Raw genomic sequence first — 26,310 nt, 5'->3', positions numbered from 1 at the left:
ATTTATTTATTTGCAGTTTCTTATATAGCGCAGCAGATTCCGTTGCGCTTTACAATAGTAAACAGTGATAAAACAAACTGGGTAACAACAGACAGACATGGAGGTAGGAGGGCCCTGCTGCAAGCTTACAATCTGAGAACATACTGAATATAACTTACATAATGAATATTATATCACTAGTAGGGTATGTTAACCAGGTTCCCCTGTAGTTTATATCACTAACGACTACAAGATGGGGAGGGTAAATATCAAACCGCCTTTGTCTCATTTGTTATTTATGCATACGTATTTCCCTCACACATTAATAAGTCTATTCGGTACTTGTGAGTTATCCGGGCGTCCGATTTTTAAATCGGGTCGGATCGGGACATCGCATCGCATCGCATGCGACCATCGGATGCGATGCGATGCGATGCGGAATACCGTCCCCTCGCGGGGCTCGCTTCGCTCGCCACGCTTCGGGCTCGGTGGCTCGCTACGCTCGCCACAGGTTTATATCCAACTCCATGCCCACTTGGATAGTAGGGGTATGAAAAGGACCCCTTTTTCCCATTGAATTCCATGTTAAAATGGATTCAGTCCATTTTAACATTGATTCCTATGGAAAAATCGGGTCATCGCATCCGATGGTCGCATGCGATGCGATGCGATGCGATGCGATATCGTATCGCATCGCATCTGATTGTATGCCTTAACTTAAGGCATACAATCAAAAAATCGGACGCCCAGATAACTCACAAGTACCGTCTATTCTTCCCAAATCACCCAGACATATACAATGTGTGCGAGTAACATAATGAACATTGGAAAAATTGCCCACATTTGTTTAAACGTTATATCAGTGAATTGGTGTCTCTCACTTTTCACGTACCTACAAAGCAAAAGTATCTTATTCTAGTTCTATGTAAACTGTTGAGGTTATTTTATAATGGCTTGATAGAACATAGGGTTGATTCACCCCAAGTCACACATTATAGTGAAGTAGTATGCCATCTTTAGGTTGACAGTGTCTAGGTGAACAGTCTAAAGGTCGACCACTATTGGTCGACACATGAATAAAGGTCTACATAGTCAAAGGTTGACGCAAGCAAAATATTGACATGGAATAAGGTCCACATGAGTTTTTCATGATTTTTTTTTTTACAAAAACTGACTTGTTTATACTTTACCGTCTTAGTGTGCATAGAGGGAGAATATAATAGTGTGCCAAGCGTTTCATTGTGTCGACATTTTGACCATGTTGAACTATTGCATGGCGACTTTTGTATGTGTTGATCTGCCTGTCGACCAATGGTGGTCTACCTATTGAGTGTCTTTGAGTGAATGCGGCTTGCATAGGGTACATTATTAGCTGTATGTGACTGCATATGTCACTATAGGACTGATAGGGAGTATTGGTAGAAATCTGCAGTAGTCACAACTGTCTCCCGCACAGGTTCCTAGTGCTTTAGGCCACAGAAACATACACAAGGGAGGTGCGAATTGCATGAATAGAAATTATGGTATTAAATAGATATTCTCAATAGGACAATAAGTGTAGTAGATGCCCAATCTGCCTTTTCATTAACCTAGATACCCTGTGATATGCAGTATTGTTATTTGTAAAAATATTTTACATAGTCATTTTGATATTATTCTATCTACCATGTTTGTAGTTGGCCTGATATACTGCACCTTGTAATAGATAATGGGTATAGTTACCAGTCCCGCTTCTCAGAGAGTCAGTCCCATCTGTGACCATATATTATGGTTATTAAAAGTATTTCTCCCTGGTGTGCTTTTGGCAGTCTTCTCCTTGTGGGGTATAAGTGCCCCCCTTTCCTTATATCCAACAGGACTCCACACTCCCAGGCTTAGATGTTAAATATGTCCATATATCTGTCACAGTCTCTGTTAGTCAAATGACTATAGTTCTTTGCAATATCAGCGGTTCCTGGCAATTAGATAAGAGGCTTACATATGCGTTTCTCCGCCTCTTGTATGTCGGCGGCTTCCTCAGATATCTGAGGAAGCCGCCGACATACAAGAGGCGGAGAAACGCGTATGTAAGCCTCTTATCTAATTGCCAGGAACCGCTGATATTGCAAAGAACTATAGTCATTTGACTAACAGAGACTGTGACAGATATATGGACATATTTAACATCTAAGCCTGGGAGTGTGGAGTCCTGTTGGATATAAGGAAAGGGGGGCACTTATACCCCACAAGGAGAAGACTGCCAAAAGCACACCAGGGAGAAATACTTTTAATAACCATAATATATGGTCACAGATGGGACTGACTCTCTGAGAAGCGGGACTGGTAACTATACCCATTGCCTCATATACAGTAAAAAAGCCTAAATTACCAAAGCCTCATTAGCTATTAACATAGCCTCATAATGAATTTAGTTATATGTTATATGTAGTTTGTCTTGTCTGTCTATTTTTATTAAGAAGTGCACTTCAAATTAATTGTTTTATGCTGTATAGAAAATAAATTTGTAATTTTGAATATATACCTATTGTGTTTATTGTTCTGGGTGTAGCTGCGCCTCCTATAAACAGAAGTTGGTGGTCTCACCAATCTTCTACCCCCAAAAAAGTTCTCCATCAGAGGATCACAAAAACCTCTGAATATAGGGGGCAGCATTCTAGACCCAGATTAAATCCTCCCTCTTTGAAAAGGATATACAAAAAACTGATATCATCAGCGCTTCTGTGTGGCGTATTGTCACAAAACCCTATCCTAGATTTGTAATAGATAAGATGAACTAGGTCATCATTATCAAGCCCTGATACTATAATGGGATTTGTATAGGATTATATTTTTTTATTATTCTTTGTAATTCAGAAGTTTTGCTTAAGATAACTGAAATATCGATATCATAACTCCCTGTTTTATACAGATATCTTTCAGCTAGGTTTAGACATATTTTATATACACTTTTAGGGGTATATATATATATATATATACACTAAAGTGCATATTTAGAGTAGTAGAGACCAATCACATTATACTTATCATTTATCTAGCACCATCTAGGACAGGGGCGGGGAACCTCAGGCCCGGGGGCCATATGTGGCCCCCGTAGCTGGTCTGAGTGGCATGCCCACCCGCCCGGCGGCTTTGCCGGGAGTCAAGTACAGGAGAATTCTCGCGAGAGGTTGGTAGTTCTCATGAGATTCCTCTTAATCAACAGCAGTCAGAGACTGTCGGTCCTATTCAGCGACAGCCGCCGGAGTGTGGGAAGGCTGCAGCAGGACATTTTGTTAGAGACATTTTTACATATGGCCCCCGAAGGATTTTTTCCCCATACAAACGGCCCTTGGCACAAAAAAGGTTTCCCACCCCTGATCTAGGAGATTATAATTCAAATCTGATTGTTTGCTTTGGACACCATCTCCACTTTTTAAACCCACACTTTAGAAAATATACCTCTTGATGTATTATAAACCAGCTAAATTCACTAGAAAAGCTAATGATTTTACTCTGTTATGTTAGCAGTACAGAAACCGTATACGAGTTAACATCTGGTGTTTCACACCACCCGTTACTTAGGCTACAGAATAGCCTGTTTCAGACATAAACGATATACTGTATATGACTTTGACATTAGAATTAATTTAACTATACAAAAAAAAGAAACATATATTTCTTAGTTCCCATGACATTTACCCGACGTCCTGACTGTTAAAACACCGACAGACGGGTTCCCGACGGCCACCGGCTATTCTCCCTTGTGGGGGTCCACGACCCCCATAGAGGGAGAATAGAAGATGAGATGTGGGGATCACTGGTCAGGATGAAATATCGTGGCGAGCGCAGCGAGCCTGCAAGGGGCTTTGTTGCGCTCGCCATGCTGTCTGAGTCTGGCCAGTCAGGATCCCGACGTCTGGCTAATGACTGTCAGGATTCCGACTGTTGGAACCCTATACCACACCTGACAGTCCCTACCCACATTCACTTTCTTCTGACCTGTCCTACTTTTTCCTGTTACCCAGGCTTAGTCTATGACACTTTGATGCTGAAACACCAGTGTACGTGTGGGGACACCAATAACCACCCAGAGCATGCTGGGAGGATACAGAGTATCTGGTCCCGCCTGCAGGAGACTGGTCTACTGGGCAAATGTCAGGTAATTTCTTGGGGTATATGACCATGTGTTAACTATATGTTAAATTGTTTATATGTGTGTGAATGGGTTACACTTGTCAGTCACACAAGAGATTTGAACAGAATGGGTCAATGAGGGAACTTATGTAAATAGTAGAATGTGCGTAAATGCTGAGCCATGTTTGGATGTCTGCACAAAAGACTTGTATATATGGCTGAAACTGAGTATTTGAAGGGATATCTTAGGGGCGGTCTTCAGGGTGAGATACAAAGAGTGACATGATGTCCCTGTCACAGCGCGTGCGGGGCAGGAAGGCCACGCTGGACGAGATTCAGACGGTACATGCTGAGCACCACACCCTGTTGTACGGGACCAGCCCACAGAGCCGCCACAAACTGGAGAGCAAGAACCTACTGGGTGAGGGGTAAAACACAGGGTGGTATAGTTGCTGGGGACACTGAAGTAGACAGCAGGAAACTTGGCATAGGGATACTGGGCAATTTATTAAAACAAATCTTTGGGAGTAAGTGAGCAACTAATGAAAAGGGGGGTTAAGTGGCAGAACAGATTGTTGTGTTTGGGTAGTTGGCTGGGGGTGGGCATGATACAGAGAAAGGGCTGATGGGAATTTTTATGGTAATATAAGTTAAATTAATTTTAATGAAAGGAGCAGAAAAACAATAGAAATAATATACTGTATGCATATATTTATATCATTTATACATTTTATAGAGAGGGGTAAGCAATAGGATAGCTAGTATATGTTTAGAACTTACTAATGGAGGGAGACATTTTTGCTCTATCCTAAAACTCCCTTCATTCCTTCCTATGTAACCTACCTGTAGGACCTCTCTCTCAGAAGTTGTACTCTGTGCTGCCCTGTGGTGGGATTGGGGTAAGTCATCAGACACAGCTTTCCTGTAGACTCATTTCTTCTGTTAGATTTTATGTTGATGTTTCATCCTGACCAGTGATCCCCACATCTCATCTTCACCTTTATCAAGCTTCACCTTAATACTCTTTAGTGTCCTCCATTTGTATATAGTACACATTATCTTTTGTGTAACAGGTAGACAGCGACACTGTGTGGAATGAACTCCACTCACCGGCAGCAGTGAGAACGGCTGTAGGCTCCCTCCTGGAACTGGCAGTTCAGGTGGCATCTGGAGAACTCAAAGTGAGTCGCTATGCGCAATGTAGTGACAATGTGGAAGATTTTCTAAGATGGGATGTTGCTATGGGTAACCAATATCATTATTATTATTCTATCATTATATTGCAAAAGGTGCTAAATAAATAAGAAGCAGATTCTGATTGGTTGCCCTTAGCAACATCCCATCGGAAATAGAACGGCCATCTTAGTAAATTTACCCCATTATGTCATTGAAGATGTATTTCTCAATGTATACCAGCTAACTTCAAAACTCTTTCATTCCTTTAATCCAGTGGTTCTTATTCTTTGTAACTTTAACCTCCATAGAATGGATTTGCAGTTATCCGTCCTCCAGGACATCATGCAGAGGAATCAGTTGCTATGTGAGTATGATGATAAGACATCTAGATATGATGGCCTTGCCTCAGTAATTAGAGACTCATTCATCATGTGTGTCTGCCCTCATAATTTTTTTTAAACTTATTTATGTATCCAATGGGGGTTCTCTCTACTGTTCCATTTTGTTTCTTTGGGTATAGTTATGTTTTTTTTGTTCATTAAATGGTAGCTATGCCTTCATCTTCCTCTCTGTATGACCATTCCTTTCCTTCTGTTCTGCAAGGGCCCTGTCACTAACCGTCTCCTTGTCCCCTTTTCCTTTAGGGGTTTCTGTTTTTTTAACTCTGTAGCTATCGCAGCCAAACTACTTCGGCAGAAAATGAACGTGGGTCGCATTCTGATAGTGGACTGGGTATGTTACTGAGAACTGTGGATCAGTGTGACATGTATATGACAGACTATTAGGTACTTATATGTTAGTTAGGCGCCCACTATAGTTACTACGCTCATACCCCCACTATCCAAGTCGGCATGGAGTTGATTTTATATAGTGTGGCGAGCCCGAAGCGTGGCGAGGGGACGCGTAAAACTAAGCAAATAGCTTAGTGGGCGCCCAACTAACATATAAGTACCGACTATTAGCAATAAGTCTATGATCTATCTATTCCTCTTATAGGATATACACCACGGTAATGGAACCCAGCAAGCCTTCTACAGTGACCCCAATGTTCTCTATATATCACTCCACCGTTATGATGATGGCAACTTTTTCCCTGGCAGTGGCTCTCCAGAGGAGGTGGGTTAAGGAGGAGGTCTGTTGTGTCTCTAGAAGGTAAGTTGATGGAACCAATAGGTAACTTTACAATGTTTCTCTATTTCACAGGTGGGTGCTGGTTGTGGAGTGGGCTTTAATGTGAACATTGCATGGACAGGAGGCGTGGAACCTCCAGTTGGCGATGCTGAATACCTGGCTGCTTTTAGGTATTGTGGAGATAATTACATGTTTTCTTGCAAGGCATTATTAATGTCTTTACCTCATAAAGGGCCTTATTTTGGTTCATTCTTTCTGACAAAATCCTTCTTAGATGGACAAAACCATGTGCACTGCAGGGGGGGGGGGCAGATGTAACATGTGCAGAGAGAATTAGATTTGGGTGAGTAATTTTGTTTCTGTGCAGGGAAAATACTGACTGCTTTATTTTTACACTGCAATATAGATCTCACTGAAGTAAAACCCCACCTAAATCTAATTCTCTCTGCACATGTTACATTTGCCCCACCTGCAGTGCACATGGTTTTGCCCATCTAAGAAGGATTTTGTCAGAAAGAATGAACCAAAATAAGGCCCAAAGTGTCTGCAAAACTGTAAAAACATTATAAGTATAAACAGTGAGTATTATACAATGTAAATACATCAACACACAGCAATACACAGATAGACTAGGTAGGCTGAGGGCATGGGTATTGGGCAGGGCAACTTGCTGTGACTTATACGGAAAGCGCTAGTAAGTCACAAGGAGGGAAAGCACTTGTACCAATGTAATGAGGAGCATACAATAACGGAATGCCTGAAGGGTACTTTGAGTCCTTTGACAAGGAGCAAAGGTGTCAAGGGTAGTACTAAGAGGCTAATAAAAGGAAAGAGCTTATATACTAAGTGGAGGGAGAAGAGTTGGGGGTAACTGTAAAGAAGAGCAAGTCATTCAGGGAATCAGTGGTGTAGGAGGTGAAGGAATGATTGAGAAATTTATATGCAAGGGTTAGAAGTTTGGACTGTACTCTGAGGAAAATAGAAAGCCAGTGCAACGAAAGACACAGAGGAAAATGAGACAAAAGTAATTGTTCGTAATAGATTGAGTTGAGTTATGGTAGTCGAGGAGCTAAATAATGAGTGAGTGGATGAGAGTTTTGCCAGGGGTGAAATAGCATATTTTGTTGTTGCAGAGGTAAAAACAGAATTGAGAAAATTTGAAATATAATGGGTGAAAGAGAAAGAACCATGGATGGCACCCAGGCAGTGGATTTGAAGGACAATAGGGTTGGAGACTCTGGGCCCTATTCTAGTTCACTCTTTCTGACAAAATCCTTCTTTAATGGACAAAACCATGTGCACTGCAGGTGGGGCAGATGTAACTTGTGCAGAGAGAATTCGATTTGGGTGGAGTTTTCCTTCAAAGTGAGATCTATATTGCAGTGTAAAAATAAAGCAGCCAGTATTTACCCTGCACAGAAACAAAATGACTCACCCAAATCTAATTCTCTCTGCACATTTTACATCTGCCCCCCCTGCAGTGCACATGGTTTTGTCCATCTAGGAAGGATTTTGTCAGAAAGAGTGAACTAGAATAAGTCCCTCTATCAGCAGAAAGAGAGGAGGAGTGACAAGTGGGAAGTAGAAGGGGCTAAAAAATGACAGTTGTATTATGCAATTAATAAGAGAAAGCACTGGACATCCTTTATTCTGGGTTGAGAAAAAAGTGGGCTAATGACGAAAGCTTGGTGGACAATGAAAGTTAGAGGAATGCTAGGCAGGGGACATGGTATCAGAGTTTGAAGCAGAAAAGACAGTCCTGTAGACTGATGGAGTGGATAGTTTGGAGAAGCAAGTGCAGTGTCAAAGGCAGCTGACAGGTCTAAGAGAATGAGTTTGGTTGTGACAAGGTTATTTGGCGACCATGGCTGAAACATATTATTTAGTGGCCTCAAAAGACCATCAATTCTGGTGCACAGCTGCACAAGATATCTGTAATAAAAAAAAATGATTCTTCACTGTTGATAGTAAAAAAATAGAACAACATTTTTCTGTCCAGTTGTTATGAATCTAGATGTCACAACATACATTTATGAAGTATATCCTAAAGAGTCCCTTTAAACACTTTCTATTGTTTGGGTTTACCTATAAATTGATTCATTGCTCTGTATATTCGTCTTATGTTCTGCCAGCTCTCCAAAGATGCTACTAACTAATACCCCTTTTACACCAAAATCCTGGATCCGACCCAGTATTTGGAACACGGCTCCAATCCAGGTCGGATCCGGGATTTTTCCCGTTTACACTGCGGTGGTGACCCACAGTCTAAATGGGTGTGGCGCTTGAAGGTGACATCCCCAAGCACCGGGACCGCGATCGCCCCACCAGGACCGCCGTACTGGGGGCAAGCCCAGCACCAAGGTAAGCTGCTGGGCTGCCCTCAGCCTCCATGCACCATTACCCCCCTTGTCCCCAAGGTGAATGGATGCAGCACACGGGCACAGTACAGCAGCGGAGGCTGTGTGCATCCCCGCCCAACCTCCATACTGACTGCAGAACGCTGCAGTCTGGAGGTTGGGCTCCCCCATTGCTGTAAACAGGAGCCGGGTTTGATTCCCACCATGGCTCTAAATGTGAGGAGTTTGTATATTCTCCCCATACTTGCATGGGTTTCCTCCGGGTATTCCAGTTTCATCCCACAATCCCAAAATATATTGGTATTTAATAGTTTAATTGGCTCCTAACAAAATTAATCCTAGAATGAATGTAAGTGTGTGTGTGTACAGGAATCGGTCGGGAATATAGATTGTAAGCTCCACTGGGGCAAGGACTGATGTGAATGTTCAAATATTCTCTGTAAAGCGCTGCGGAATATGTGCATGCTATATAAATAACTGGTAATAAATAAATAAATTATGTTGATGACTGTTTTATCTCTTCTAATGAATATCCGTTGCAAACAGAGGTGTCATTCAATCTCATTTTGTCTGCATTGAAATCTATTGAGCTCCTTATAGGGTTTGGAACCGATTGAGGCCCTTATTCTGATTGACGCGGACTTTACCGCGTACTTACGGATCGCGTCTTTATGGCGTCTGCGCATGCGTGGAGAACGCTACGCGCATGTGCCACGCCTTGACTCGGTACCAGTTCGGCCAAATCCCGTCCAAAACTGTTCACCGCTATCAGTCGTGAAATAGGGGCGTATTATGGGCGTCATGCGGAATGACACATGGGCGTAGTTTCAAAGTGGGCAAAACGGGGCGGAAACATGGGCGGACACGGGGGAGTACACTTATGTTGGGGGGCGTACATTCGGAAACCACTCCGAATGCACGCGATCAAAAAGGGCAGAAATGTGCGGTGTCCACAAGTGTACTATTGCTTTGCGGACACCACTCGTTCATGCGGTAGGCGAACGTACGCCTAATGACTACAACCATTAACACCTGAACCCAATAGAATCGACTCCTTTACTCATTACTCACTAATAGGACGCTTGTCAGTGCTTTAATTGAAACCATTGCTGCTTCAAGGAACCCGTACTAAACACCCACATATGCTGTACTTGTCAGACACTTTCAAACTGCTAACAATGGACATGACAGAATATTAATACTAGCAATACACATGTGTATTCGACATGTTCCAAATAAGCAGTTTTTTATGAGGATAGGTAATTGAATAAGTGGGTCATGTGATGTATAGCAGAAGATACTTCATAGTGGGTTGTTTGGCGTAAATACTCCGCTTACGTGCGGTAGCACCGCTTGGCTCCCGTTCGGATGCGGTATTCCCGAGCATACTCTGTAATACTCTGTAATACCGTGCCGAATCGGAGTGTTTCTCCCGCACACGCATGCTTTGTATGTCGTCCGTAAACACGCCCTGTTCTTAAAGAGTGAGTCCGTCCGAATGCGGAGGACCCGTGGGCGTTTCTACGGACGATGGCCGCACGCGGCAAAACACCGTGGCGTGCGGACCGCACCGTAAGAATGCGGGAATATCCGCACCGATCAGAATAAGGGCCTGAGTAAGGGCTCAAGCTCACAGCAGTCTGACCTGCACTACTTTGACAGGTGTTTAATTTACCAATCGGTGAATGCAGCTTAAGCAGATCTCAAAATAGTGACTTATTGGTATGTGTATCATATTATCTGTGTGTAAACTTTCAGTCAAGTGCACGCTGTTCATGACATGCACCACAAGCACGTCATAAAGGGTATTCATTCTCCAAAGAGTTCAGACTTAGGTGGACTTGTTTCTTCTAAAGAGGGTACTTACCGGCCATAAGTATATTATTATCATGATTTTATGCACAGTACATGGTATTTGTGCTAGGTGGTACATTTTATTTTGGTTTTTAAAGACTATTAAATTTGAGGAATTATGAGCTATCCTATTTAAAGTGTTAACCAGGCAGATGATATCATTTAACTGTGCAACATTTAGGTCATTTTTGTAATTTATAATAGAAAATAGGGGATAATAAAAACCTATTATAAAATTACTTTCTTATTCAGATCCCAACCATTGCTGTAACTATCTTTTCTGCTCTTTTCCTGCAGAATGGTGGTCATGCCTATAGCCCGGGAGTTCTCTCCAGACTTTGTCCTTGTCTCAGCTGGGTTTGATGCAGTAGAGGGACACCAAAGCCCTCTTGGAGGCTACTCGGTGACAGCAAAATGTACGATCTTTACTACTGTGTTTTTTCTCTACAAATCAAATTCTACCTTATTTTAAATATGTGCATAGGAAGCATAGAAAAAAACATATGAACCAGCCAATGCATCTAGTTTAAGTGTAATGCCTACTTCAGTGATTATAAATGATGTTAAGTTTACCATTCTTGCTTTGCTCTTATTTTTAAACACCTCGTCATCTTGTAGTTCTAGTCTGTGATCGGCAACTCCCACCTATTATTTATGAGGGATGGAATGTGGGGAGGGAGAGTTATGGTCTTCTATTGAGGGCCAAGTTATGATGCCAAACTCTGAGGAATGTTCTCCAGCCATAATCTTTTGGCTACGAACCTTAGCGGTGGCACATTGTCATGCTGAAAGAGCTCAATCATGTAAACAAGTGCAGATGATGACGCATTATGGTAACCATTGTGAAAACACCTCTCTCGATAGTGGAGTCACTCTGGCCCTAGTTCATTCCTTGTTAGACTGTGACATCAATTGCATCAAGGGGTTTTCTCCACATGTTTAATTGTCCATATGCCCTAAGGAATTGGAATCTCAACTCCTTTCGGACCAGGCTTCACATTTTCATCATTTTGTGTGCAGTGGCAGTGTTTGGGTGCCGGACGACTCACCGACAGTCGGGATTCCGACAGTCATTACCCCGATGTCGGTATCCCGACTGCTCCCTCGTGGGGGTCTACTACCCCCAGAGAGGGAGAATAAAATAGGTGGCGAGTGCAGCGAGCCACTGTGCCTGCAGTGTGGCGAACGCAGTGAGCACGCAAGGGGCTTCGTTGCGCTCCCCCTGCTGTGCAGTCAGGATTCCGACGTCGGGCTAATGGCTGTCGGAATACCGACTGTCGGTGTGTTATACCACACCCCAGTGTTAAACATGGTGCTTTACAATCATGTTTTAATGCCGACACTGTTAATATACTCTAAATAACACTGCAATGTTGGCATTGTCCTGACGATATCATGCTGTCGACATAGTGACTCTTGACAGCATGACGATCAACTAAGTAACTACTTTCCATTTAGCAAATTACCAATGATCATTCTGTATTATTATTGGCTGCTACTGTAATTTTGAAGTCACATGTCTAGAAAAGCAGACCCCACATGCCAGGCATCATCTGTGAAATTGAAGAGTGTATAGGGAGCATTACTGTCTTTTCTGCACTTTCCATTTTTTATTAGTCTTTTAACAAAGTTCTGGTTCTGTGCTCAATACAGGTTTTGGACACCTCACCATGCAGTTAATGTCTCTGGCTGGAGGAAGGGTCGTCATGGCTTTAGAAGGAGGACATGACTTAACTGCTATCTGTGATGCCTCAGAGGCTTGTGTATCAGCTCTTCTAGGTATTGAGGTAAGGACAGGCAGGGCAGAATTCCTTCAGTAGGGGTCGGAGGATGGTGGATGTTTCTGCAGTGCTTTTTTTTACTTGTTGCCTCCACCTAACTTTCTTTCTTGATCCATAGCCCACAGTCTTTGATAACAACGTTCTACAGCAGCGGCCCAGTGACAATGCAGTGACCACTCTAGAGAGAGTCATCGATATACAAAGTGAGTGAGCAAATGGCTATTGATGGTATTCCGTATTGTGTGATGAGTAATGTATAGCAGAGATGTTACAAATTTGATGAGAGGCTCTTATACTTGATAGATAAGGTAGTATGATGCGTGGATGGAGTAGAACAGCAAGACTTTGGAAATAGACAAGCACTGGAATGGAGGACTAACAAAGTATGGTTAGGATGTAAGATAATCAGTAGAAATAATTCTACTTATGGCAGGAGCCAAGTGTTGTAGGGTGCGTGAAGGGAAGCTGTTTTTAGCCATTTCAAAGGAAGATAGTTTATGTTGTGATAAAAAAAAGTAATATACTATGCCTACAACTTCTCATTTTCAAGATTACAGTGTTAACATTGAATATTTGGTGAATAGAAGAAAAACAGGGAAAAAATAAAGATGTTGAGGGAGGAAAAACAGGACATATTTATATATCAGAAGTGCAGCTGCTGTGAGGAGGGCTCCCTTGCCTATCACAGTTGTATGTGTTATATACCTTTTTCACAATTGGTAGATACATAGGGGCCCTTGACAACGTTTGCCTTTAGGTCTACATATACTTATGCCCCTAGACCTGCTTTTTGTAATGTGGTATAAAATGAACTGAATTACATTTTAGTGCTACATAATATGAACTGGGCACTGTAATGTAGCACATTATGAACTAAAGTGTGAAATAACAGGAGCTGGGAGCACTGTAACAAGGCATAATAAGAACTGGGGGGCACTGTATATCATAATGTGAGTTGGGGTACTGTATTACGTGATGTGTACTGGCAGCCCTACAAAGGGACCTAATGTGAACTAGGATACTATGGGGCATAAAAGTAACCAAGGCACTAATGTGGTTCAGAAAATGAACTTTGGTACTATTATGGTGCAGAAAATTAACAACTGATGCGGAGAGGTGTAATAGTAGAAGCACTGATACAGATGATCCTTCACAATGCTGCTGTGGGGCCAACAAAGTTCTGGCTATGCCCCTGTATGAAACCATATTATGGGAAACCTGGGAAACAATAAAAATACAGAAAACTGCACTAACAGGACTGGGAGAAAGACTCACAGACTGACACAATAGGAATAGAGAGGGACACATACAACTGGGAGTCATGCAGGCAGGACTAGAAATCAGACACACTGGCTACTTAGAGACATATATATTGACAGGACTGGGTAATGTGTAAAGATAAAATGAGAAAGTCATTAATATTCCATAATGAAGCACCCCCACTTAATTTCTTTAAAGAGTTTGGTCTTGAATAATTCTTACTGTTTTACAAATATATATATCATTCATCACAACGTGCCTAAACACAGGTAATTTGTATTCAACAGGACTGCGGTGAATGCATAATACAAATCACCGCTGATCCAATCACACACGACGTTGAACCACTGCCGACGTACGTTTCACTATTATCTTCATCATTGTACTAGGACTCGCAGACAGACTTACTGGACTGGAAGACAGACTGACAAATACACTGACACTACTAGTTCTATTTCCCTGTGGATCAGGGAGCTCCTGTACTCCCTGCAGTGCCCTGAGCTTTTTTGAGCGACAGTTAATTGATGTAGTATAAGAACTGCATATTATAATTTTAAAGTTGCTCTTTCACATGAGCACCTTTTCTTTCTGTAAGTAAAGTTCTACTTTACTTTTTATAACCTACACAAATATTCCATATCAACAGCATCCATAACATTTGTGTTGGCAGATTCTTGGCAACAGGCTCCCCACCCGAGTACAAACCTAAATGTGTGATTAGAAGATGGCTAGAAGAGATGTATAATTTATGAATTCTGTAATCTGAGGGAAGAAATGTAATTAGATCTTTGTAAAATCTGGGTAGACGAGGATATCAAGGGTGTTATTCAATCCCGAACGAATTTCCTTGCCAGGCAAAATATCTGCAATTATTCGCCAATTAGTATTCAATCACCGTCCATTTTTAAGTCCATTTTCGTCTATGCCATGGCACTTTTTAAATGAGAAGTTCTTTGGTTGATCAGTATTGGTATTAGCAGGAAAAATATGCAAGAAGCATTCGTTATAGTGTGATATGTACTGTAGTAAGGTGAGCATGTATGTTAGGTTCTATAAAAGTCACAGACAAACTTCCCACTGTGATCAGTGCCCAAATGGTGTTGTGAAAATCATTGTACTGTGTCTCCCACAGGCAAACACTGGAGCTCATTAAAAAGCATTGCTCTAGGCCACTCTCTCTTGGAAGCACAGCGTGGAGAGATGGAGGAGGCAGAAACCGTTAGCGCGATGGCATCACTATCAGTAGATACAGAGCAGAGCAATACAGACTGTATCTCCAGGTAATGTTAGTCACCACTTCAGGCAGTGTATATGGATATGTGTATTGTTCTGTGTAGAAGTTTTAGTAATAACATAACATATGTATATACTTGAGGGTGGTGAAAGTCCATGTGGATCAATTATTTTGTACCTAAATTGATTGCTCTGTATATTTATATCTTAGGATGTCATGAATATTTGTTCAGTAAAAACATATGGATGTCTCTAAAGCTGGGTACACACCTAAAGAATTATGTGTCTGATCTGTCTGGTGTGAACAAAGACCTGGGAGCATATGACAATTAACCATTTGCTCCTAGAGGCTGGAAAGTTGTTTAAATCTGATTTAATAAACTTTCCAAACAATAGTTTTTGTCTATTTGCCAGCATTTGGCAGCAAATTGTTTATTGTCATATATTCACATACATTACGAAATTTTTGTTCTCACTTGGCAAATTGGAGAGATAATTCATTAGGCATGTACCCAGCTTAAAATATCTTGATTTGCCACTTCACAATTTTAATATACAAATTAGGGTGTGAATGCAGCGGTAGTCAGGTGAACCTCAGCTAAAAGGGTTTATATCCAAACATTACAGAATAATGTCATCATTAGTTTTGGGTAGAGCAATGTAGCAAAAATAAATAAGAACTGTTCTTCCCTCCAAGCCACTCTCCTCTGGGTGTTTCAGTGAGTGATTAAACTCTTAGTTACGTTGTCAAGTAGTTTTCCCTTTTGAGCTACCCATTTATCTCACTCATTCACTCCAATGGGAGGCAGACAGGAAGGGGACTTTTTTATAGGAATTTAAACGCAACTTGCTTAAAGCAGGGACTGTATTGTTTCATCAGGTTCTTCCAGAATGAACATGTATCTTTATTGGTGTTTATTTTAAATTAAAAAAACACACAAATATAAGCATTAATATATATTTCACTAAAACTGTATATTTATTATACCTTGTATGTTATCTAAGGGGAGGGTGGGTATTTGATAATGTTGATGCTCCAATAGAGGTTGGAAAACAACCATTTGATTAATCAATCAGTACAGTCTGGCAAATACTAATTTCACCTCTGTGTCCTTGCAGACCATTGGAAGAGCCCATGGAGGATGAGCCAGTGCCCTGATCTCCCCTCCCTTGGACTCCAGACACCACAATCCTTTTTTTATTTTCCTTTCTTAGTTTTTGTTATGGTGATCGGTTTATTTTTTCTATTAAAACCAAGAAACTTTAAAAAAAAAACACAAGAAAAAAAATATCACAAGAAAAGTAAATGAAATCAGATGTCCTGTGTCCCAGGGGGTTAGACTAGCACACCCACCCTCCCTATTCCTGGGAACCCTTTCTCTAGCTTACACCCCAATTTTGCTGCTGAGCCTGGTCTCCCATGAACACTAAATGCTACTGCCAATGTCTCATTGATCTGTGCCTCATACACCACTAATACACACATGGGCTCCTTACACTACTGCCACATGTCTTAGATTGCACTTGTCAGCTACAGTACACAAAGAATGGATATCAGACATTTTGTGTGCAGAAACAATGTTACTGACAATACAACCACAGGACTTTGTTGGTTTTGGTGAAACTTATTGTCTGTGAATATTGGTTCATCCCACAAAATGGCTGCCTCCACTAGATGTATAGAACAAGTGCACATAACTTTTCTAAAAAAAATTTCAATCCCTACATTCACCATCCCAAAAGTTCTTGCAGTTTAAGGATATTTCTCACTTTTATTAATGATTTAGTGCCAACAAAATAGTAGGAAAATGAATTATAATGAAAACAGTAAAAACTATAATGCAAGGGAAGAGATGGTCAGCTCATTTCAGGACAAAGGTCTGTTTACCACAGTTTTGTTTCTACTACAGCTATTTAGCTGCCTCATTGGCTTGCAGAATACTGCTGCTTAAACACAGGTTGCTTTGTCATTAGGCTTAAGGTTAATGTGAATTAATATTACTGATAATGTGAAATGCCTAGTTCAGTGATTAGAAAGGAAATTAGATATGGAAGTACTTTTTGTACATAAAGGTTATGTGCAGGGTCAAACAATAGCCATATTCTTTATGTAGTACCAATAATAACCAGACTATTATAGTACAACTAATTATGAAGTTATTTTAATTGTATGAAGGGTACAGAAGGAATTAGAGCTTTCTGTATCCTTCAACTCATATAATAAAGCGCTGCATATACACATGGAAAATGTTACTAAATAAGCCATTTGGTCAATCTTGAGATTGAAACATGGCAGCCATTTTGTTGGTCTGCTCATTAGAATACTTCATGTTTATATGTTTCAGCTAGGCTAGTCGACTGAGAAAATTCCCATTGTCTCCAGTTCTGTCTCATTCATATGCTGCAGTTTTGTTCCTCTAAACCAGATTATGACTTTCTTAAATCCCACCAAGAAACTGGGGGCATAACACAAACACAGGCTGGGGCCAGCAGAGAATCAGCACTTCCTATTATTTATTATTTTATTGTACTAGGGTTAAAACATAGATTATTACAAAGGCTGACTACGGGTTTGCCATCACAGTAATAATATAATATTTCAATTATAGGGAATAAATATCTAAAGCTTTCTTGAGGAAAAAGAAAGGATTACCTTGGCTGATCGTTATTGGTTTAAAACTGTTTATGGTGGATGTCACTCACACAACTTGCTTGAAGGTTTAGGTTCAGTTACAGTATAGGGATATGGCACTAATTAGTATAAACATTAACATTTTAAAAGTATAGCCTATAACCTGCACAGAATAGAAACAGCCATTTTGTGGGATGAACCAATGCGCAAATATGTGGGCTGATTCTTAGTCATACTGGTAGATCTGTCTTTGCCAGCATAAAGAACTGCTCCACTGAGTGCAGGCAGTGCCATTGTGAGCATGTATTAAAAGCTCTGTATAATTCGTGCAAATGGGAGAGTCTGTTTGTGACGGATCTCTTGCACCCAGCATGGGACTGTACTAATGATGATAGTTGCGACGGCTGGTTCATTGCTTTTGCCCATAAAATGGCTCCAGAATATTTAATTAAAAAGAAAAACTTGCCAACTGGTAAATGAATAACATGCTCCTACATAGAAAAAGAATAATGATTCTGTCTTTGATAAATGTCCCATTGTAAGTATGTATGTGTGTATATGTGCATTTTATTCATATGTACCACTTAGCTGTCACAAAGATGAACGTAACATTGTATGTGCATCCAGTTAATGTGAGCATATACACACACAACACATACATGTAGAAATTGGATAGGCTATCCTACCAAGGACCAAATTCAATATATTTCACATGTCTGCTGAGTGATTTCACAATTTTGTAAGCTAAGTTTTGTAATATTTTAGATATTTAATGTTCCCATTTGTTTTAAAAGTAATTTTGCCTTTCCCTAATCATATATTATGTTAATAATGACATTGACTGCTATGCAAGTCGGTCCCTTTATAACAGAAGTATGCAGCCTTGGGATGGATAGAGATGTTGGTGCATGCTGGTAGTTGCAGTTCAGGAATACCTTGTGTCAGGATCTGCGTTATGCTCATGTGTTGGATATAATGCTTCTGTTAAAAAGGTTAAAACTAAACAGAATCACACAAGTCACGCACAGAAAGAAAATCAATTGGCAAATGGGTTTATGTTTAATATGTTGAGATCTGTTAATACAGAAGCCATTTCCTACGATGGCACTACTTAAACAATCATTTAAATGTCAAATTATCAATAATTTAACTATAGTAAAAGAGCACATGCCAGACACGGAGGCAGCCATTGTGTGAGTTGAACCACATCATTACTTCAATACTTCAATAGGAAACAGTGACATCACTGAGGCTCTCCATGATGACTGGTTCCTAGCTGCACATGTGCTCTTAATACGGTTTCACCATGAGGTAGGTGACTCACCAGCTTGTATGTCCGCTTCTACAATGTTGCTTACATATATTGAGTTGTATGTATACTAGACATTGCATGAATGCATAGGAAAGCCAATAATCAACTGCAAATTATAAAATTATTATAAAAATGGCAGTTATTAGTTACCAGTAACATATTTCATATTTGACACAACAGACATATAATATTTAGAAATAAAATTTAATATGGCTATGATGCCAATTACTTTTTTAAACAGAAAAACCCCTCTCGTTAATTTGGAAGAAGCCGTTTAAACATGTGGTTCCCTTCTTCTGGATACTGTTTGTGACTTCTACTCTAGCTATTAAGACACAGCAGAGGGATATGGTTCCAGTCCAAGGCCTGGACTATGAAATAACAATAAGCTTCCCCAAACATGAAGTAGCACTTACATATATGCAGATATTGCAGGTTCAGGAAACGTTTACATTGTACACATTGGTGAATGCCCTTTAATCGTAATTAAGACGATATTTTATATATCATGTAGAATATAAAACAAGAGAAATTCTTGCCTACCTGGAGACAGCCATTTCATCTACCAGTTAATTAGGGAACCAATGACATCACAGGAATGAGGCATCAAGTTGCTGCCTTTACTTTGAGTAGGGGTCTGGTGCACATTAAATGAAAGCAAGATCAGTTTGACAATTACTGCTAAGTACAGTAGTGTCACTATAAAATTGGCAACCCTATGAGACTTTCCGGAAACACTGTTGACCAACAAAATGATTTGTACTATATAAAAATAATATTTAAATGATATTTCTGCTTAAATACCAAGTACTGTTATTTATCACATACATAGCAACACAAATTAAATCAGGACATGTATAGTTAAGCTCTAAGTAGAACATGCACTTTATTCTAGCAATTTATATTGTCATCATAAACCTGCACTTAAGAGTACTCACCCATTTTGTAGTACCTGGAGGCTCAGTCTGGTATTCTAAGAATTTTTTTTAAATAAATTAATTCAAGGAGGTAAAAACTAATTTACCTCTAAGTTAAACAAAGGCTCCATTAAGAGATTCTCAACATATTAAAAAAAAATGAGCATTCGTCTCAAACATTGTTTACAGTTTCTTTGTTATTACAAAAGCCAGAACGTTTCAGGGGGACAAAATGGGATCAGGTGTGGGGGGTGGGTGGGTCCACCTTTTAAAATGATGTCTTAAGGCTTAAACCCCTCTCTCACCATCACATGCAGTGGACTTGTGCAACTGTCTCGTAATTTGTTGTGTAAATAAATATATATATTTTTTTCTAAATTAATAAAAAATAACTCACATGTTGTTCGGCAGTATTATGTGCAGAGTTGGGAGCTCTGGGTGGACCCCCATGAAAGGCTGGTCCACTGTAAACTCCTTTTTGTGTGTCTCTATGTCTCCCTCACATGCTGTGGGTATGAATTTTCATCTGAGTATTTTGTAATATGTCCTGTTTGTCCTTGTATAAATAAAAATGTGCTCAGACTTGCAGGAACCTCTGTGGATGTCTGATTTTGGGGGCTTTTCAAACATTTTGTTCACCATAAAGCTATTGTGGGTTGTCAGCATGGACACAACACATTTCAGTAGTTGTAGCCAGTGTCGGACTGGCTCATGAAGGGCACAACTGTGGGATGCAATGTTAGGGCCCATGCTTTATGGGTGCGGGCAGTTATCATTGACTGAGGCCAGTATCCATAGAAACTTGGACAATCATTAGAGACCACATATCTGACCCTCTAGTAACAATGTATAATTCAAGTGCCCTGTCTGGAACCTGACATGAGAGCAAGAAGTGTGACCACCTGGAATTACACTGTAACCCTGTGGGCCAGTCTGACCCTGGGTGTAAAAATTTGAGGGGTGTCCATTTACCTTGTATTAGGAATACACTCCTTGGCAAAGATTAAGGTCAAACTATCCATAGATTTATTTTTTCAAAACAGGACTTGCAGAAGGTAATGTAGGTGGGTTTAGAACAACCTGTAGCCAATAATATTGACAACGGCATCAATAAATTTCTCAGTGTTGAATTGAGGATAAAACTAGTACATTTTTAATGAATGTTTCACATCAACAAAAACAAATGAAATGGAACAGGAAAATTCTTCAACAGATCCAGTCAGTCTCTCTTCTGCATGTTACCAGACTGAACCCGCCATTCTATATATGGGACAAGAATAATGACCACTAGGGGGCAGAGAGAATGGCGCAAAAAGTTTAAGAGGTAGTAGAGTAAAGGAGGGGATATAGGAAGCGGAAGTGATTGCTGGAGTCTCAAAATGAGGAAAGTGAGTAGCAGAAAAATGACTTTTTCACGTCGCCCTGAAGTGAGTGCACTCAGGCTGTGCAGCAATTGACAGTTCAGGGCAAATCCCAATCCTAGTGCGTTCCCTGCACTCCTTGTCACAGAGGAAAAGGGTCTTGTCTCTGTCCGTAACCATTCTGGTTTTAAGCACCATTTGTTTGCTAGATGAATAGACCTAACATCACAAGAGACACAAAAAGGGATCATATTCAGAAGAGCACAACACTTGTAGGCCATTGTCATTAATCACCTTAGAAATTTACCAACATTGCAAGAGAGAAGTTTTATCAGTAGTAGACAGTTGATCTATACCCTCCAACATGACCCATTCCATTAGGTACAAAATGCTCTGCTCCCGGACTTCCCTCTTACTGTCTGATTGCCGTCACCTGTGTTCAACCAGTTAATGGATGAGAAGCGTGTTTCAACACAGGTGATGGCAATCCTACAAGTAAGAGGGAAGTCGAGGACCAGAGCATTTTGTACCTAATGGAATGTTGGAAGGATATGTAGATCCTGACCACTTACTGTGTATTAGAGTAATCCTGACAGTTACTCACCATGAAAGGTCCATCCCGACTGCATTCATTCCCCAGTAAACAAGAAGTGCCCCGAACAGAAGAAACAGAGAAACCAGTGCAAAAAATCCAAAACCATGGCCATGGGGAACAGTACGTGGCAAGATGTATCCTAATAGCACCCCTAGGTGAACAGATAACATTTCATATGCTTTATTACAGTTAAAACAGAGATATCCTCCAACCCCTGGTTCAGCTAGAGCTGGGGCAGCCAACTCCAGTCCTTGAGAGCTACCAACAGTTAATGTTTTCCAGATCTCCTCACAGAATCACAAGTGAAGTAATTCGCTCCACCTGTGGATCTTTGAAAAATTTTCAGCTAGTAATGAGTGCACCTGTGCAGCAGCTGGGGCGACTGGAAAATGTGAACTATTGGTAGGTCTCGAGGACCGTAGTTGACTACCACTGAGCTAGGGTGAGTCCCAGGCATGTCCAAACTATGGCCCGCCAGCTGTTGTGAAACTACAAGTCCCATCATTCCTTGCCACAGTGTTGTTATTAGGGAATGCTAAAACTATGGCAAGGCATGCTGGGATGTGTAGTTTCACAACAGCTGGAGGGCCACAGTTTGGACATGCCTGAGCTCGATCCTACATAAATGCTCCTGGTAATTAAAGCTGTCCAGACACTGGTTAAGAAGTAAGAAACTTTTATGCACAGAAAATAAATACAGTGGGGTAAATTTACTAAGATGGGAGTTCTAAAGAAGATGTAATGTTGCCCATAGCAACCAATCAGATCCAATCTATTATCCTCTAGAATGTGCTAAATAAATAAGTAGAATCTGGTTGCTATGGGCAACATCCCATCTTTAATATAACTCCCATCTTAGCAAATGTACCCAATTGTGACTGATTCTGAGATAGAAGCAAATCATTAAAAAAAATTAACTTTGTATTTGGAACAAACCATGTTGCACTGCAAGCGGTTCAAATACATTTATTGTTTGCAGGTAAATACTGCCTGCTTTTGCATTTAGTCCACATATGAGGGGCAGCTTCTTTTGAAATGTACACTTCAATTAATATCTGTGTACATAGATATTTTTGGAGCTGATATTGGAAAAACGGTCAGTTATTACATTACTTTATTTTTTAAGAAAAAAATTATTTGATACATTGCTTTTAGCTTCATCATTTAGAATAGCATTCTTCATCACTCTCTCCTGTCATTCTTGTCTCCATGTTAATGTCCTTCACATACTGTAGATATTAGGAGCACAGGGGCATACTGTATGTATTTTTACTTCAAATCATGTTAATACGTCAGTTTCTGCATGACTTAAGTATCCTGTTATGAAGCAACAGCCAATTGCAGGAGCTATCACAGAAATCTGCAAGAGCTAATTAACACTTCAGACCACAGTCCCCATTATTCTCAATGAGGACTGTGATCTGACTAAATATGTACTAACTGTAAAAAGCATCGCTTTACAGAACTTGGTCTCCTCAGATAGCGGCATACTTGCCTACTCTCTCCAGAAATATCCTGGAGGATCTTGAAAATCGGGTCGCCCTCCTTGCCCCCGAGAGAGAGAGAGGGAAAAGGGTAGTGGCAAGTTCCCCTACGCCGTAAGGACCTGGGGAGGAGAGGGGGCGGGGAGAGGAGGAACAAGGTAAGAACAAGAGACCCAAATGGACCAACACGTGCTCGCCACGCTTTGGGCACGGAGGGTTTGTTCCTTCACTATCCATGCCACCACTGGTTGCATTCAATAACCAGGTGGCAAGCAAAGCTGAGCGAGCCACTATGCCCGAAGCGTGGCGAGCGAAACAAGCCCTTGTTCTTACCTTTCGCCTCCTTTCCCCACCCCCTCTCCTCCCCAGGTTCTTATGGCGAAGGGGAACTAGCCACAACTGAGGGAAAAGTCAGCCGCAGACCACTCAAAATGCCCCTCGGCCACCCTCATACAGCGCACAAAAGTGGGACAGAGCAACAATGACGTAATGGTGGAGCCACTGTTAAGGTGAGGGAAGAGGTCAGGAATCATTGTCGTAGCACAGAGATTTCCTGGCCTCTGCGATGGGTGGCTTGCCTGGCACCATGGGTGGGAGAGAGATCCGATTCTGCATCCTAGTATGCAGGTCAGTGCAATCACAGCTGCTTCTATGGAAGGATATCATTTACAGTGATAGTGTCTTATCAAAAAGCTACCCCAACAACTCTCACCTAGGTATACACAGTAATAGGGATTTATATAACATTATCTCACCAGCTAAGATCCCAGCCAGCACCTGGTGAGGGAAATGTGCCAAGATAAACACTCTGGAAACTGCAATTCCCACCATCAGCAGAATGTACAGGACAAGTGGAAGAAACCGTTGCACGACTCTGTAATAACAACACTTATTTATTTATTGTTTCTTATATAGCGCAGCAGATTCCGTTGCGCTGTACAATAGTAGACAGTGATAAGACAAACTGGGTAACAGACAGATGTGGAGGTAGGAGGGCCCTGCTGCAAGCTTACAATCTATAGGATATATATATATATATATATATATATATATAGTAGTAGGAGAGTGCCGGCACTCGACTCCTCCAGATGATTGTGCCAGGTGCCCTCGCTGCTGGAATCGCCGCGGCGGTGCCAGAATTACATAGAATGATGTGGCGCGGCACTCTGGTCTGGTGTAGACAAATCACAACACGTAGCCGATGGTATCGGTTGACGTTTCAGCCTTTATTTTGGCTTTTCTCAAAACAGCTTACATGGATTGAGAAAAGCCAAAATAAAGGCTGAAACGTCAACCGATACCATCGGCTACGTGTTGTGATTTTTGTCTACACCAGACCAGAGTGCCGCGCCACATCATTATATATATATATATATATATATATAGGGTAGTCTTTAGCATATGGCATCCAGAGTCGTTAAATCTTAAGCTACACATACATGGTCCGTTTAACGGATCCGTTTCTGACTTAAATAGTACACATCGCATCGCATGCCTTGTGCATGCAGTGTGCACGCAATGCGATCCGATGCGATGTGTAGCTAGTACAAAAAGTATGTGCAGCACATACTTTTTGTACCGTACTATGTGATGCGCGGGAGCGCGCATCGCATAGTACAGAACGGAGCCGCCGCAAAACGGAGCGTGTATGGGCTCCTGTAGGCTGACTATATACAGTGAGGAAAAAGAAAGTTGCTTCACCAGTGCCCATTATTTAATTAATTAAAAACATTTTTTGTTATCTACAAACTGAAGATTATGTGGTTATAAACTGGATATAATCCTAGAAATCATGGTAAAAGTTTGTTAGAAGTTAATTGAAGTAAATTAATAGTCTATATGTAGTAAACTGCACCTCTGAGAACATCAGGTTTACTATTTTCTGGCCATGTTACTGCGGGCTAATTGATTCACTGGGGCTATTCAATTATAGCCTAAATCAACCCACAGACTGCAGCAAACACATATAACTGCTTGAGCCTAATATACTCAAACAGAAATCTGCATTAAATCACCTGAACGGGAATTGCCTTGGTCTCCTGTGCCGAGCTGCAAATGTGTTTCTGTTGTTTCTGTTGTGCTTCCCTGTTTCAGCTGTGGTTAAAGATCAAGTGATTGGGTACTTATGTATTATCTGGACTCCCATGTTAAATGCACCCCATTTTTTCATACCCCTACTATCCAACTACGCATGGAGGTGATTTTATATAGTGTGGCGAGCCACCGTGCCCGAAGCGTGGCGAGCGCAGCGAGCCCCACGAGGGGACACGGTCTCATAAGAAAACCGGGAGCCCAGATATTACATAAGTACCAGTGATTGTTATGCAACCGCTTGTTCAATTTTATCCCTGATCTCCTTTAAAACCCAGCCTAATTTCATGGGTTGCCTTTGCTGTGATAATAACATAACATATTTTCTCTGAATTCCATACCCGGGACTCAAACTATCATCCTCGTGTACTATAGTCACACAGCTACCTACAGGCAGGGTATAAAGTGGTCATGCAGAGGTGGGGGAACTCATTTCTCTATGCCACCTAAATCCCCCCCCCCCCCCCCCCCATTAGGCAGAGACAGGGCCAGTGGTAGGGTTTTTGGCATCCCCTTGTAAACTAGAATGCGTTTCTGTGAGAATTATTGTGGAGGTTAAAATGTTCCACCTCACCATTAGAGGTGGTGGAACTCAGTTCCACCCAGTTCCCCCTCACTTTGACCCCTGCCTACAGATGTGTCCACTATTGCTGCAGTGGCACCAAACATTTCTTCTTGGTGCAACTTGGCTTAAGCAGAACATCCTTTTCATTTAAAAGTGAAACGTGATGCAACATAACACAAAACTGCAATGATATCTGTGACATCTGAATCTGGCAATTAAATACAATGTGATTTTGGAATTGGCCATTGGAAAGGCGTATGAACTAATGGTGTCAAACTGCGACTGCAACAGCGATAATTTTACCTTTAACATCCATGAGGTAAAATGTGTGCTATTGGCCTACCGGTGTGCAGTTTGTGCAGCGGTTCATCACAACCCAAGGAATTCAGAAAAATAAATATTATTAACACAAATTGTAAAATGGCATATAAAGTTTTCTGAAGATAGGAAAATCCGTAAATCTGCAAAT

General features: G+C 41.0%; 2 protein-coding genes across 11 annotated transcripts in view; one reads left to right on the top strand and one right to left on the bottom strand.

The window, feature by feature from the left end:
- Positions 1 to 20,341, top strand: part of HDAC5 (histone deacetylase 5) — a 105,615-nt gene extending 85,274 nt beyond the window's left edge. For all 5 annotated transcript variants that reach the window (XM_083147382.1, XM_083147383.1, XM_083147380.1 and 2 more), the window contains 13 exons: positions 3,984 to 4,117; positions 4,393 to 4,513; positions 4,942 to 4,991; positions 5,166 to 5,273; positions 5,577 to 5,632; positions 5,913 to 6,000; positions 6,265 to 6,384; positions 6,472 to 6,569; positions 10,908 to 11,026; positions 12,264 to 12,397; positions 12,510 to 12,594; positions 14,784 to 14,931; positions 16,004 to 20,341. In XM_083147382.1, coding sequence (XP_083003508.1) covers positions 3,984 to 4,117; positions 4,393 to 4,513; positions 4,942 to 4,991; positions 5,166 to 5,273; positions 5,577 to 5,632; positions 5,913 to 6,000; positions 6,265 to 6,384; positions 6,472 to 6,569; positions 10,908 to 11,026; positions 12,264 to 12,397; positions 12,510 to 12,594; positions 14,784 to 14,931; positions 16,004 to 16,043 — 1,301 coding nt within the window. In that variant the 3' untranslated portion in view covers positions 16,044 to 20,341. The remainder of the gene's footprint in view (positions 1 to 3,983; positions 4,118 to 4,392; positions 4,514 to 4,941; positions 4,992 to 5,165; positions 5,274 to 5,576; positions 5,633 to 5,912; positions 6,001 to 6,264; positions 6,385 to 6,471; positions 6,570 to 10,907; positions 11,027 to 12,263; positions 12,398 to 12,509; positions 12,595 to 14,783; positions 14,932 to 16,003) is intronic.
- Positions 20,342 to 20,870: 529 nt separating this feature from the next.
- Positions 20,871 to 26,310, bottom strand: part of G6PC3 (glucose-6-phosphatase catalytic subunit 3) — a 30,497-nt gene continuing 25,057 nt past the window's right edge. For all 6 annotated transcript variants that reach the window (XM_083147389.1, XM_083147384.1, XM_083147388.1 and 3 more), the window contains exons 6-8: positions 23,941 to 24,059; positions 21,711 to 21,852; positions 20,871 to 21,325 (exon numbers count right to left, since the gene is read on the bottom strand). In XM_083147389.1, the coding sequence (XP_083003515.1) occupies positions 20,965 to 21,325; positions 21,711 to 21,852; positions 23,941 to 24,059 (622 nt within the window). In that variant the 3' untranslated portion in view covers positions 20,871 to 20,964. The remainder of the gene's footprint in view (positions 21,326 to 21,710; positions 21,853 to 23,940; positions 24,060 to 26,310) is intronic.

The sequence above is a fragment of the Crinia signifera genome, chromosome 6, assembly GCF_055691185.1.
Source record: "Crinia signifera chromosome 6, ASM5569118v1, whole genome shotgun sequence".
In the NCBI taxonomy this organism is placed as follows: domain Eukaryota; kingdom Metazoa; phylum Chordata; class Amphibia; order Anura; family Myobatrachidae; genus Crinia; species Crinia signifera.
This window is presented reverse-complemented; position numbering and strand designations above follow the sequence as displayed.